The sequence below is a fragment of the Drosophila simulans genome, chromosome 3R (genome assembly GCF_016746395.2).
Source record: "Drosophila simulans strain w501 chromosome 3R, Prin_Dsim_3.1, whole genome shotgun sequence".
Classification (NCBI taxonomy): domain Eukaryota; kingdom Metazoa; phylum Arthropoda; class Insecta; order Diptera; family Drosophilidae; genus Drosophila; species Drosophila simulans.
Window position 1 is genome coordinate 26,855,192 of NC_052523.2, and position 15,252 is coordinate 26,870,443.

Consider the following 15,252-nt stretch of genomic DNA (forward strand, 5'->3'; position numbering starts at 1 on the left):
CGAATCTCCTGCGCAATTTCGCAAATATATACGTTTCGGGCCAAAAAAAAAAGTTGAAAATCGCTTTTGGGCCAAACCTAATGAGTAAACGTGGCGGCTTCCACTGCGATGACGCACATGTTGTCGCCAGTTGTCCTTGACGCCCGCCCTGCCATTTTCCACCCATCGATGAGGCTGATGATGATGATGACGGCGATTACTTACAACAAACTGAGGTAGCTGCAGGCCAAATGGCCAAATGAGGGCTGATCCTGGGCAGAAAACTACCCCACAGTGCCTTCTGATTTCGTCCCTTTCGCGATGATGTCAACAATGCGATCTCGATTCCAGTTCCTGCTGCAATTGAGGTGAAAGAACAACAGCAGCAGCCGAAAGGTGGAAGCCCTGGCCTCCTCATCCCTCTAAACCCCGTGTCCCATGTTCCATGGTCCATGTGCACATGTGACTGACTTTTGTCTTCTGTCTGACTGCCAACCAAAGAATCCACCACCAATCACGGAAAAAAGGTGACTGAAACTTGTTTTTTTCGCCCGTTAGCTGGTTGCTGGTCGGGTACAGTGGTCAAAGGTTGTTGCAAAAGTGCAACGAAAACATTAGAATGTCCTGAACTTGAAATTCCTTAATTGTATCTTATAACAGGTATTTGAGAGTGTCGATTATCTTTTATCATATGCTAAGTTAATTAAAAATACTACTTTTGGTGCTCGTATTAAATCCGATCGAATAACTTAACTATTTTCCGGTTTGGCCCCACTGTGCGGAGTCTGAATCGCTCTGATTTTGCTGCTCGATTTCTCCGCTCGCGAGTCCTGGATTTTTCCTTTGTCCTGTGGTAGGTCGTCAGACGCGTGCCGCAATCTCGCTTCCCACTGCTGCTTGCTTAATTTTTTTGTATTTTTATTATTGTGCTTTTTCGGCGAGCGTTCATTTGCTTATTTGTTTGTTCACTTTGTCCGCTGATGCGGCCGCATCAAGGTAAACTTCGGCTGGCGAGCGTGTCCTGATCCTTTGCCTGTTTGTTATTGTTTTCATTGAACGGGCTGCCGGCGGCCAAATGGGATTTATTATTATTTTTATACTTTGAATATTGTTTCTACAGCGGCGGAGATGGCTGCACTTTCGTTTTGCATTTTTTATTAGCTTTTCGAGATTTCCTGGCCAACGGAGTGTTTAACCTTTTAGCAGCTAATGTTACATCTATTTGAAGGACGTGTCCGCAACCTTTTCGAGAACCGACTCAAGTATTTGCTCAGCTGAGCGTGAGTCCTGTGACGTGTGCCCTAGTATCTGTTTCAATTTTCGTTAATTTCCCTCGAACGCAACGCAAACAGTTTTTGCGTAAAATAAACACGGTCTAGAAAATATTAAATTACCGGATTCGAGTGGGGAAACGGTAAAGTTTTCCAAAATATGCGGGCTAACTTCGATCTCTCTTTAGCTCTCTCACACTTCTTATCTCATTCGGAAAACTCACTCCTCTACGTTTTCAAGCCCTTATTTTACAGGATTTCCCTCGATAGTTCAGGTAAACCGTTAGGCTGCTTAGGACTACAAAAGCCGAACCACAAAATCAATGCCATACAACGCACACGTGCCCAAATATTTCCAATATATCTGCCCTCTCTTTCCCGCAAGGACCTTTTCCAGCTGCTTTTCTTTTCGTGAATGAAAATGGGCACGGGGTTTAAGGCTGTGCGCCGACATTCAAATGCAGTTCGAAACAAAAGTCAACAATTGACAGTTATGAAAACAGATAACGATGATCGCTCTGACAACGTTTAGGATGATGATGATGTTGTTCGGGTTGTCAAGGATAACAGTTGTTGTGGGCACACTTCAAGGATCAACTGAAAGGATTAGAGGAGGAAGAAAGCAGGGCGCTAAAGTGAGTCAATCAAATTGTCTTAATGAATAGTTCACTAAAAATTTTAATAATTATAAGCCTAAAGGTTACATATTAATGATTTTCGACATTTAATTAATTGCCTAAATTAGTGGCAACTGTAACCCTCTCTGCTTGTGATATTTCATTATTTCCAAGACACGAAAATCAAACCAGGAATCGCACTTTGCGCCTGGGACGAGCACTTTTCACGAGGGGGAAAATCTTCCCACACAAGAACCACACACTTGACTAAAGCCACCGCCCCAATCAAGTTCTAACCCTTGAAAAATAGGGGGGGAAATGGGGCTTAGACCGCTGTACATGCATTTTGGGGACGATGAGGAAATTTGACATTTCCCCGCCGCCACTTAAATGTCACATAAAGTGTTAAACGAAATGAGGCAAAGGCGGCCGCAGAACAGAGGACACTTGAGATTTCGATTCCGATGCCGAGAGTCCGATGTTTGCGGCGACCCCAAAAATGTGCATCACTCTGCACCACCACCACACCACACCACTTTCTATGCCATATAGAACCACCACATTCTGAAAAGTATTTATGCTGTCATTACTTTTCGGTTCGGTTTCGAATTGAATTGGTTTCGGGTTCTTTTGTTTTTCGGGGCCGCGCAAAGTTTACTGCTAATTAAAAATTGTGGAAAAACGAGAAACATGCATGCAATTCAATCCCAAGGAGTGTGGGAATGCGATGACCCATCTGGAGATCTGAGATTTACAGCCAACACCCCGAAAAGGATTGCCTTTTCCCAGAGTCCTTTGCTCACTTCTCGGCGATCCGTCGATTGTAAAGTGAAATTAATTGATTCCCCCGTCGATGACGTCAATGCGGAACCACCGAAAGTACTTAGCTAACACTATTTTATGTGGGTACCAGCAGCGGTGGGTGAGAATTTCGAAGTCGAAGAAGCACAAGCGAGTGGCAATCGGAAAATGATCGACAAATCCAATTTAAATGAAGAACTTACAGTGGGTGTTGCCTTCGAGAGCCTGGGAAGCGAATCCTCGAGTGCGAATGCGGGACGTGGTAATTGAAGGTACTCGCCATTGAACTCGGATGAATTTCGATTCGGATGTGTGTCAATTACGTGGTTAATGAGGGCAACTCCTGGGGGAACAGGAAGTGCTGGGAAACAGTACTCCTGATCCTGATTAAAAATATATACATATGAAATATGAAGGCGGATTAAGATCTACAAAACTCAGTGAGGTACGAGCGAAGTAAGCCCTTATTGAAAGAAATGAATTATTTTTCAGTCCAGACATAAGTATCTATTCTGGTTCATTCTCGCATATATCTTTATGAGTCATTTCCCCACTTCATCAGCCTCCAATTTTCCCTGGGGCTTTTCCGCCAATCGAGCGAGCGCAACAGGTGCAACCGATGGACGACCAATGTGCGCACCAGAGAACTGCAGCCCGCCACTCGCACTCTACGTCCACCCGATAAACACTCGGTACTCTAGGCACCCCGTTTTTTTTGACACCCTACTTGCGGCAACACAAAATACTCGAGTGTTTTACCGACGTTGTGTTTTTGTTACGAGTAAAAAAACCACCCGAGGCCTGCTGCGCAAGAGCCGTTTGGGTGAGTGGACGCACAGTCAACGATCGGCCGCACGTCATTTTTTGTATGCGGGCTGCAGTTCTCTGGTCATTTTTTGTACGCCTAAAATTTGTATGGGAGGAAGCGTGACGGGTATAAGAAATGAAGGGTAAAAGGGAATACCCAAGAAAAATTTCGTGCTCACGTCTTTGATGGACTCAATGGGTGCCACCCGTTTCGAATCATTCCGTTATTAATTTTTTACACGTCGCTACCTGAATACTCTAATGACAAATATTCTTATATAAAGTCATTTTTGAAATGAATTTTGTGACATTATGTACTATTATTTTTACTATAATCTATATTTAAATAATAATAACGTAAATAATATATATAATATATAATAATATATAATATAATATATATATATATATATATTATATTAATAATATATAATATAATAAAATATAATATAATATATATAATTATAATAATATATAATAATAAGATGAAGGGCATATTTTACAAAGTATTCGACAAAGTCTAGAGCCACGCCGAAAGAATAGTGTGTAAACGTATGGAGTGTAAAACGCATGGAGTTACGCATCTTGTCTGTGACTCGATTACCTACGAGACCACTCGAGTATTTTTGGAAACACCCGAGTATTTTTGGAAACACCCATGTGTTTAACGGTATACCCACAAGTGTTTTTCTCACTCATCCCTTTTTAGGCAGTGTGTGATCGGCACCCGCGACGCGGAGCACCGTATTGATTCGGGTGCGCGCACAACGGGGTGTCTTGTCTACATGTTCAGATTTATACTGTGTGTTTGTTAGTACCCGCGATGTGCGTGGCGGGTAGCACCCACACACAAAATTGTAGGGTGTGAGTCGAGTGGTAAAAAAGTGCCACCCTTGCAGTTCTCTGGTGCGCACCTTGCGCGCTTCTCATTAAACACCCACGCCACCTCACACAGATACTCAACACACGCGCACGCGAGTGAACGGCAACTAATTAACATACATAACATACAAAATGAATGCGAGGCAACAAAAAAGCGGCCTCTCCCTCGCTATCTCTTTCTCTCTCTCTCTCTCGCTTGCACCGCCGACGCTCTCTTTCCCGCTCATGGCAGTACGTTTCAAGTGAGAAAATTATGAAGCTCCACCTATTTTACACTTACACACACGTAGCGACCGCGTTTGGGAGTGTATGGGTGTGCGAGGGAGAGGGGGAACACATGTTAACCGCATTAAAAATTAATGTACAAATTGTTTATTATGTTGTCGAGTCCGCCTTTTCTTTTTTTGTTTTTGCTTTTTATCAAAGAGAGAATTTTTGTTTTTTTTTTTTCGATAACAGAAATTATACCATAAATATCTTTTTATCCATTTATATTTTAAGTTTTCAAATGTATATCTTTCTTTGAGCAGCAAACTATAAAGTACAAAAAAAGCAACATCCCAAGGGGCCTCCGAAACTTGTTGATGGAGCCAAAGAATCAAGCCACTCGCATTCTCCTCTCTTCGTTAGAATTCTTCGCTTCTCCGGGATCTCTTGGATCTCTGTTCTTCTGTCATTTTGTAGACGTGTCCATTGATGGACATTCTCAAGAACTCGCCCATCAGCAAACGATGTCATTAATGTGTGGCAATCGCAGAACGATTTCGGTATTTCTTACTCGGAAATCGCAGCAGAGGAAATTTTGCAATCGCAAGTGCAAATGAGTTTCGTCCGTTAACGCAGCGATGTGACCAGGAAAGGGTTAAGGGATTCCCTGGAAAAAATCCCCTTTATCGCACCGCCAAATTTCCCCGAAAGAAAAACGATCGAAAGCTTTCTTGAGTGGGGAATTAATCATAGCGATATGCATAAATATGTGTGTAACTCCCACACGGGGAATATTTTGCCATAAACTTGATTCATCAGAAGAAATTGAAGTTATAATACAACTATATAATTAAACTCGTTTGTTGCTATTCTTTTCTAGGAATGTCAGATGATTCCTACTTATTTCTAAGTATTAAACTGTTTATTCAAAATATTTCCTAATCAGAACAATTAAATATGTAAATCACTTAAGCTCTACACTTTAATATTGATACCCAGCAGCACAGAGTATTAACGAAATAACACCGAAATAAATTTGATGGTTGGCGGAAAAGTTAATGGAAAGACTCATAAGTCGCTTTATCAATAAAACCGAAATTTGGGCAAGTGTTAATATAGTCAAATCCCGCAGAACGGCCATATGTTTACGAGCAGCGCGATGAACAGCAGAGGCCACCCTTACGTAGTGCTTACGTCACGGGACTACGAGAGGAGAGGCACTAACAGCGCTTAACATTTACGATATGCGACAACAGCGAGCTGTTATGTTAAGTAGAAAGCGCTCTCGCTGCTCTGGCACCACCACCAACACACCCCCCATCAAAGCATTAGAGCACCAACACACTACCCCCGCCCGAATCACCTCGTACATCGGAACGGTGAACCGTTACACCGTTATATTATGCTGGTGGTGGCACGGAGCACACACACAAGCAGCGCCGCCCTCTCTCACTCGCTCTCCGTGGAAACCCCGTAGAACCCCGTATCGCCCTCGCCCGAAACGCTCAGTTCGCATCCGACGGATTCGGTAGAGGACGTCGGTCTCTGTTTCGGTCTCGGATTTGGCTTGATGCTGCGAAAGTTAGAACTCTGAATTCAGTTGCATCGTAGACGTCGCGACGGCAGCACACGCGTCGCTCCCCCACAGAGAAAACTCTGAGCAGCACACAGTAGAATCACGCAGATATAGAACGCAGATCTGTGAAATCGCCCACAAAATAAAAACAAACGCGACACTCGCAGCGGCGCATCGCGAAGAAAAATCCCAGTGTTTCCCATGTTCGAAAGATAAAAACCCAAGGCCCTTGCCCAAATGGCCGCCACACGTGTGTGCTCTATAAGAAAGAAATAACGCCCAGCCCAGAAGAACCCACTAGCCAACTAGCCAAGCAAACTATCCGCATCGAAGTAGAGCAAGTGTTGCAACAAGCATTCCAAATGTTGTCCTGTCTGGCGCCGTCGTCTTCACGTTTCGGCCAAGAGGATACCATCATTCAGCAGAGCATGCCCTCCACCTCCCCCTTCGCCATGCAGTGTAAGTGATCAGAACGCGGATCTGGAGCACAGATCTCGGGTGATTCATGCCCAACCCGCCTCCATTATCAGCCAGCCGTGCCGTAGAACTCTGTGTTCGAGTGATTCGCGCGCCAAGTCTCGGTAGCTTCGATTTGAAGATTCAATAAAGAGCCACATGCAAGCTTAGCAGTTTCCCAGAAACCATCCGCCATCTTGGGTGTATGTGTGGTCTCCACCTCAGGGGATCGTAAGAATAAGAAGCTATAGAAAAACAAACTCATAAACGGCGAGTAAGGATCGGGGCAGGGCTCGAATTACCCTTACCTACTCCTACGCAGAGAACGGGCTCCGGTTCTCAAAAAGGAGAGCGAGCCCGAAAAGTTTGCTCGATCAGCACACCGAGAGAAAAGTGGGTCACTTTGTGCGACTTCTATGCGCTTTTGTTTTCGAACTATAATCATTCGATAGTTTCTAGCTATTAAAGTCCTTTTCCATGAGCTATAACTACATATAGTTAAATTTAGTACGGGTTAACATGGCAGATCATTCGATTTCTTATATATCTTGGCCATATCACGCTCTTCACGCATGAAAGACGGCCAGTCGATCTTGAATAATGGCATTATTCCCTGCCCTCGAGGCACAGCCTCCTCTCAGTTCCTCCCAGTGGCCGCCGACCAATTGCAGCCACATCTCAATTTGATTTGTTGGCACCGCCGAAACAGCACCGCCGCCTTGCCAGTAATCTCCACCCACCGAGAAGCAGGTAGCAGCTACCCCTGAGCAGGAAAACCGCATGCGCAGGTTGAAAGCAGACGACAGGTAGCTAACTTGGCCAGCACCATCATTACCACGCAGGCCGCACCTCCATTGAAGAACCTGTTTTATGGCCATATTGCTGGTCGCTTGCCACTCTGTTTATCGAGTGTAAACAAAGCATAAAACTGTCAGTGGGCAGAGCTCATCGGCTGAAATGGAAGGTGTGAAAGAGCCGAAATTAATTGAAAACGCTTAGCGGGGAGCATTGGGGATGGCGCAATGCGGGGAACGCCCACGATTCGGCCGGTGCCGGATCGGTCCACTCCGCCGCTGACAATTGATAAGCCAGCTAAGGAGACGGATTAATTGCACATGTTCGGTGGAAACGGAGGCAACACCGCAGCCATAAATTATAATTTATGGCTATTTAAGCAGCTCCGTTCTCTGTGGGCGGAACTAAAAGCCCTCGAACACGATAGTTTGGCTAATCGATCAGAGATGGCTGCGCACAGGTTGGCCCACATACGTATCTCCGATCCGTATACTTTCCGGTTGTTTTCCATCTCTTCCCTGGCCAAACCGAGCCGCTTGATGGCGCTGGGCAGCTGCGACTGCGATGGATATTAATCGCCGGCAACATACGAAATGCTGTTCGCTGGGCTTTTGGAAAAGCCGGGGGAAACGCCAGCTAGTCAGCCAGCCAGCCAGCTAGTCAAGTTGTACTAATTTTCCGGCTGCTCGGCGTGTGTTGTGTCGCATTTCGAAACGGCTCCAAAATGCCGTAAATCAAAGATTTCGCCCTGGCGAAAACCTGTCGCCTGTTATCACCTTCGACTACGCCCCTTTGCTAAATATACTCTATGTATTTAGTCACTAAATCAGCGCTGATTTCCATTTCCATTTTCACCCATCTTCACACTGAGCAGAAATTAAACATTTATCTGACATTTGCATCTTCGATTGGGAATACCTAGTGTGTTCCAGCGCCAAGATTGCCTCCTGTCTAATTAATCATTTTGGCTGCTGTCAGTGGATGTCAGTTTTATATGCTGGTGCTGTCGGTGCTGCCATTTATAACTCCTGGCCGGCTCATCCTGCATCTTTCGCCGAGCACAGGACGCTGCCCCGCCAGCTGGTAATCGAAATTAAACAAACTTGGCCCCACAAACTATCTGGCAACTGGCATGCAAAGATGATTAATTTTGCCGATGCCTATCTCAAGTGGAGTTGGAGACTCCGGCCCGACTTTGCCCAAAATAAACAGACTGTGTCTTTAAATTGCAATTGAGCTACAGAGCAAAAAAAAATAGAGAAGGGAAGCTCCCCATTTGCAACAAACACAAAAGGACAATAAATCAATGAGGGGAAAGTCCTCTTTGATATCCTGCTGCAGATTCCCTTTATTCCGTGTTCAACCTGCCGCAGCTTTGGGCAAATTATTTGCCACATTTTACTTTTATTTCGCATTTTGGCCAAAAAGTAAATTGTTTGCCAATATTTTTTGCTGCTCGCTTTTTGCCGCCGTCGTGCACACAATTGAAACAAAGATAACTTTGAAACAGTTGTAAAGTGAAAATTGCACGGAATGCAGCCCGCCTCCTTGCGAATATATTTTTTCTTATTTATTTAATGCCCGCCGCGCTCCACGAGACAACAATTGCTACCCGTGCTGCCCCCCGACAAAAAGTGCCAAAAAATCGACGCAAACAAAAGGGTGCTCCCAGCCCCCCCGCCCCCATTGCCACCCCCCTTGCAACCCCCCTGAAAAAAGGTGTTGCCAAAGGGCAGGCAAAATTGCAGCGCCAAAAAGGAGGCTCTAAAAAAAGGAGTGAGCAGGCACAATTTAACATGTAAACGATTTTGGTTAACGGTTGCTGGCATTGAGAAAAACCGGAGTGGAAAACCCGGGGAAAGCCATGAAATGGTGGGGCGGAGAGGGTTCAGGGGGCACTTCCCTTCTGATTGGCGTTCAATTGCAATAAATTTCGCACAATTGCACAATAATTGTTAAAAGTTTTAAATAAACAAAAATAGTCAACAGCTCTATTGTGGTAGCGCCAGCTGAAAAAGTTTCAATTGCACTCGATGGGCTTTATTTCGGAGTTTTTTATTCGAGGGCGTACAATTTATACACGAGTCGAGAGGACCAAGTGAATATCAATTAGCCAAGTTAAGCCCAACTTTGGTTGTAACTTGCTGAATTAATGAAGTACGTTTCAGCTGGCTGAAGTTTTTCGTATTCAGTTCGGTATTTATACATGTATATTAATAAGGCAATTCCAAATAACTCATCACTATCGTTAAAGTGCTTCATAGTATTAAATTTGTTTGCATATTATTCAAACTAATTAAAGTAACTATTTCGCTGCCTTTGAGGAACAAGATGCCAAAGTATCTCATGGATGGCCGGGCATTTCCTCCACGATTTTCCCTGCTTTGAACACACCTCTGTGGCATATTTCTCTAATTGCTTTCGGCTCGCCAACGCACTGCAACTCCAATTTCAGAGCGTAGAACGCCCACACCACGACATCACACGCGTTTCTGCATATTTTTTCAAGGTAAATCGCAGAAATAGTTCGCCCCGGGACACATATGTTTCCCTACCCTCCAGATAGAGCTACTATATATGTGCATATGTGCAGATGCAGGGAAAAAAGGACAGGGACACGAACGCGGACACGGCTCGCTTGGCTATTAAAATTTCACACTCAGCAAAGCAAAATGCTACAAATAAAATAAACGTGGCAGCAGCAACTAGCAACGTGCAACGTGCAACATGCAGCAGGCAGCAAGCAGCAAGCAGCAAGCAGCACGCAGCATCAGCTTGCTGAACAAACAAATAAAGCAAAGGGCAGAAAGGAGAACTCTATTTATAGGCGATCGTCTGGCTCCGAATCTGCACCTTTACAGTTGCCACTTGAAGGGGCACACAACGTGGCCACCTTTGTGCCCATTCGAAAGTGGAGAGTAGACCAGGGCAAAGGTGCGACACTGCAAGAAACTGGTGCTTCAAAGCCACATTTTCGAAGGAGTGAGGAGTGAACATACAGAAACCCCTTCATATAATGCGTATCTTTCGCTGGCAATTGTTCTCAGTGCACGGATCTCTAGGTAGGCAAGCCCTCGAAAGGGCATTCCAAATTTAGAGCGATTATCGGGACAACTCCACATGCCGCTCACATGTGTGCTGTGCCCAAAGCCGATTGCCACTTGAGATCGGACTTGGACCCTCCTGGAATTCCGATTCGATTCGATTCGAGACGGGCTCGTTCTCCACTCGATTGCGCCCATCAGTATTCGCACGTCTGAAACTCGACGAGGCAAACAACTGAGCCGTAAACCTTCCCACAGGTTTTCATTTACAAATTAATTGCGACTGTCTGATAGTGTCGTTTTTCGCTTTTCCCCCTTTTTTCGCGTTTTGTTTTTCCACTGGCAATTAGCTAGCTCTGTACTAAGTGTTTTTGCACTCGCTCTCATTTGCAGGCAATTTATATCATAAATATGCTAACCACGTTCATTGACTGCAAATGAGCGCAGGCCCGGAGGTCTGTTTATAATTAAGTGCTAGAATTTATGTTTATTTGCATTAAATATCATCGAACCCCGCTTCGCCAGCGGGCGCCACCTGTCGTCCATTTGTCTGCAACTGCGTCAGCAATCGCTAAACAATTTTCCGGGCCCCAAAGAATTTCCCTCACCTGTCGACGCGGGAGCGCCGAAAATTGTCGTGACAATCGGCTGTCAGTGAAATATTAAAAAACACTTTGGCCACTGGCAGCGGGGAAAAGCTGGGGAAAGTCAGGTGGAAAATTCGGGGAGCAAATAAATTATTCGCATGAAAATGTTGAATTTTCAAAAGCGTAGAACGGCGCAGGAGAAATAAATAAATTTGCATTAGCCGGGCTTAGTCGAAATATGTCTGGCTAATAAAAGTTGGCAATAAAAACGAGCACATAAAATTAGTGGGTGTATCTCGAGTGTCCGTCCATGCTGCAGATACAAATGTATCTTTTCTCGCTTATTTTGCCATTGATTTACGCCGCCTGCCCATCTACGTATTATTTATAATATTCAGACCTCCCCCACATCCGTTTATCTACCCTATTTTCGAATATTTTTCGCTGCGCGTGTTTTCCACCGCACAGGTGAACCAAAAAAAAAAAACAGAATCCGAATCCGAATCGGCAGCAAACACTTGACATCGTTCCAGAAGATTTCCCCTCGGCTAGATTTTGATTGCTGGCGTTTTGGTTTTGTTTTTGGCAAACGTGCGGCCGAACATAAATTGCCCCAGAAGTCCCCCCTCGCAAGCCTCCTAAAAAATAAAAAACATAATGCCCCAATCAACATTTTGGCAACTGTCAAAGCAGGAGATTCGTGGCTTTTATTTTCATATCTCTAAATTTTAGAAAGTATTTTCAAAATGCCTGACTATAGTATCTATCATAAAGTTCAGGTTGAAATGAAAGATTTCAAATACCTTCTTCTTTGAAGAATTCAAATGCCCGGCGCTCTCTCTTCCGATTTCTCCGCCCCACACCTAACACTATCAATCAACTTCAATTGGTCCGCGTTGGCCGCAAAATAGTTGAAACCGAAAGATGAGACCGAACCTATAGAAATACACGAAAAACGCTCGAGTTCCGTTCCGAAAAAAAGCAGAAACAAATACAAGAAATTCCTTTTCACTTCGTTTCGGCGCCGCACAAATTGAAATTAATTTGCGGGACACTTTCAATATTTCAGCAGCGTTACGGGGCGGAAAAATAAAAGTGTAAAACCGATTGCGTTAATAATTCCTCGGTTATGAAGAATTGATTGGGCTAAATGAGCTGGTGACACACTTGTTGAGCTCCACGTTTTCCCCACTAGCGCATTTTCCTGTGTAGCACATTATGCTGATGAAACAAAATGTAGGGCCATAAAAAAGTGTTGTCGTTTTACAACTTTCAATAAAAATGTCATTAGGCGGACCAGGCGATATAAATTCTTGGACTCAAAATTATAAACTCTTTGTATACACAGCATACAGTCCGAAGATACGGAATCCAAAGATATGGATCTACGTGTCTCAGCTGTTGTCCTATAATGACTTTTAATGGCTTCTTAAGTGAGAAGGTGGGAGGCATCCAGCGATGAAGCAGTATCATCGGTTTTAATTCCTTTTTGATCGGAGCCCGCATCGAAATCAATTAAGATTGCAACTATTGAAAGTGAAAACGTGCAATGAACTTTCGTAGATTGCGCTTGATTGAACCGACAGCCCTCAGATACAGATACTTCTGGCAGAAAGGTGGCGATAAAACAGGGTTCATTCATTCAGTGCCCGTATGTGAGTATCGCGCATCTGAGTATTCCAGTATTCCAGTATCTGAGTATCTGTCTTCGTCTGCCGCCAGTTAATTGGCTTAAATTAAGGTAGCGATCAAATGGCAATGGGAACAAAGACTCGCTCTGTTGTGCCCTCTACTCACTCTATAGGAAAAACAAACAGAAGACCCAAAGAACAGAAACTCCATTTTGTGAAGTATTCCACCTTCCAGATACAGATACAAAGTTTCAGAGCAAGAGCGAGAGGGCAATTGAGTGACCCTCGGGGGAACAAAGCAACAGCAATCTTCTGGGACCGCGTCTTGCCTCTCTGTCTGCCCCACACAGCCCGTCTCTTTCCTCTCTTCGCCATGGCTGAACGCTTTTTTCAACTGATTAAGTCAACTCTTCTCTCTCAAGTGTGCGTGCGTTCTTCAATTCTTCCACTTCTTTTCTTCGGTTCTTTTGCCCGTTTCTGTTTTCTTTTCTTCGCTTTTTTTGGTTTCTGTGGCGGATCGAAAGAAACCATGAGATCATCGCCTCTACGGATTTCAGTCTTGCGTGAAGGCCTGCGAAGTTGATTTGCCACGAAATTAAGTCGATCCACCAGTTCTTGGGAACACAGAGAAAATAAGATTCAATCAACCGTTCAGTTTTAAATCTATACATTTTCTTAGTTACTTTAAAGTTCCCACTGCTCTTAATTTTTACTTTTCTCATCTTCATATGTAAGTTAGCCCCGAATTTCTCTCTGTGGATTCTGCAGCACCTCACACTCCATACTTCTCATTTGGTTTTCGAGTTCCCTTTTGCATATTTTATGGTTCTTAAACGATCTGGCAGTTAATTTGTTTTCCTCCCCATCTCTCCGCAGTTCCCTCGCTGGCCTCCACTTTGCTCCACCACAACCAGTCGCCGAAGCACAGCAATCCCGGATCCAGTGGGATCCAGGATGCCCACCCCAACCAGCCAGGTGCCGCTGCAGATGCCTTTCTGGTCAAGTGCACCCAGTGCCACAAGCGATTCACCGAGTATCAGGTAAGATTTGGATAGCCAACAAAGGCCTAGTTACTAAGCAGTACAAATAAGTATTACTCATTAAAAAACACAAAACAATTAAAACTAATTCTTGAAAATTGGTTTTCAGTAATTTAAGAGTAATTCAGCTTACGCAATTAAAGAACTTTTGTCATTTAAGATTGAAGTGGGGGAAATATCAAGTGATTATGGTGTTGAACTCAAAGATAATAGGGCTAAGTTCATGGGTTTAAACGCCAGACAAGCGCCATCTTAATAAAGTAATAAATTTAAATCCTTTTTATTCACTTACACAGTCCCTCAGCGAGCACATTGCCAGCGAGCATCCCCACGACAAGCTGAACTGCGGAGCTGCCCAGCCGGAGAGCGATGCCGAGGACGAGCAGAGCAACATGAGCGGCAGCAGCAGGCGGTACGCCAAGTCGCCGCTGGCCAGCAACAACAACAGCAGCACCGCCAACGCCAACAACAACAGCACCAGCAGCCAGTCCATGAACAACAACAGCGAGCTGGCCAAGAACCACAACAGCGCCAACAAAATGTCGCCCATGTGCTCACCTGGCTCCCTCACCCCCGGCGACCTCTTCGCCCAGCTCCAGCACCCGCCGCCCCAGCTGCCGCCCCACCTGCACGCCCAGTTCATGGCCGCCGCCGCCTCCCTGGCCATGCAGTCCGCCCGCACCGCCAGCTCGCCCAGCCAACAGCAGCAGCACCAGCAGCAGCACCACCACCAGCAGCAGCAACTGCAGCAGCAGCAGCATCAGATGGCCATGCTGCTGCCGCCGCAACTGCCCGGCAGCAACAGCAGCGTGGGCAGCAACTCCGCCTACGACCTGGACCTCAGCGCCCCGCGCTCCACCTCCAGTCCGGGCTCCACCACCGGCGACCTGAGTGGCGCCTATCCCTGCATGCAGTGCACCGCCTCCTTCGCCAGCCGCGAGCAACTCGAGCAGCACGAGCAGCTCCACTCGCCCTGCGGTCCGGCGGCGGTCAGCAATGTCTCCCAGGTGAGTTCAAACATCCATCCAAAAGTAGGACCCATTTACAAAGCTTATCAATGTGCTAATTTAATATCCAAAGAACTATTTAAAGAGTAGAGATATCGCAAGAATGTCAAGGCTGAAGTTCTGTAGGGAATGAGGCAGAGTTTATAGTATACCTAATAATATTTAGGAATATTTTATATACACGCATATTTCCGAGAAGTGATAATAGCTTTGAGTCAGTCACGACATGTCGAAAATATTGTTTTCTGGTTAGACAATCAGCTCGAGAAGCCGTGGAACCCAGTGACTAAACCTGCGGAATGCGGTGCGAGGATCGAAATTCCTGGAAGCGTCCGATAAGAGGAGTTACTTGTTCTTATCCCCTTCGCCTGCTTACGTGTTGCAGATCGCTGCTCATGCGTAGTCGGAGTCAGAATCCCCGAGATGGATGCAGGCGGGCAGGGATGGAGGAGGTGGTTCTGGGGGCACTTGATCTTTGAACACATCACGGCGGGCGTAGCACAATGCGTGGGCTTTGTTCGCGGCTAACGGGAAATGAGCCAACCGATAACG

At 45.3% G+C, this 15,252-nt stretch overlaps 1 protein-coding gene and 1 long non-coding RNA gene across 2 annotated transcripts in view; one reads left to right on the forward strand and one right to left on the reverse strand.

Annotated features, from left to right (window-relative positions):
• LOC120285021 overlaps positions 1-15,252 on the reverse strand; it is a 23,609-nt gene continuing 8,357 nt past the window's right edge. The window contains exon 6 of the long non-coding RNA XR_005544250.2: positions 1-1,847. This is a non-coding gene — a long non-coding RNA (uncharacterized LOC120285021). The remainder of the gene's footprint in view (positions 1,848-15,252) is intronic.
• LOC6730268 (zinc finger protein 1) overlaps positions 5,977-15,252 on the forward strand; it is a 23,029-nt gene continuing 13,753 nt past the window's right edge. The window contains exons 1-3 of the mRNA XM_002105515.4: positions 5,977-6,599; positions 13,530-13,693; positions 13,990-14,700. Of these exons, the coding sequence (XP_002105551.3) occupies positions 6,503-6,599; positions 13,530-13,693; positions 13,990-14,700 (972 nt within the window). The 5' untranslated portion in view covers positions 5,977-6,502. The remainder of the gene's footprint in view (positions 6,600-13,529; positions 13,694-13,989; positions 14,701-15,252) is intronic.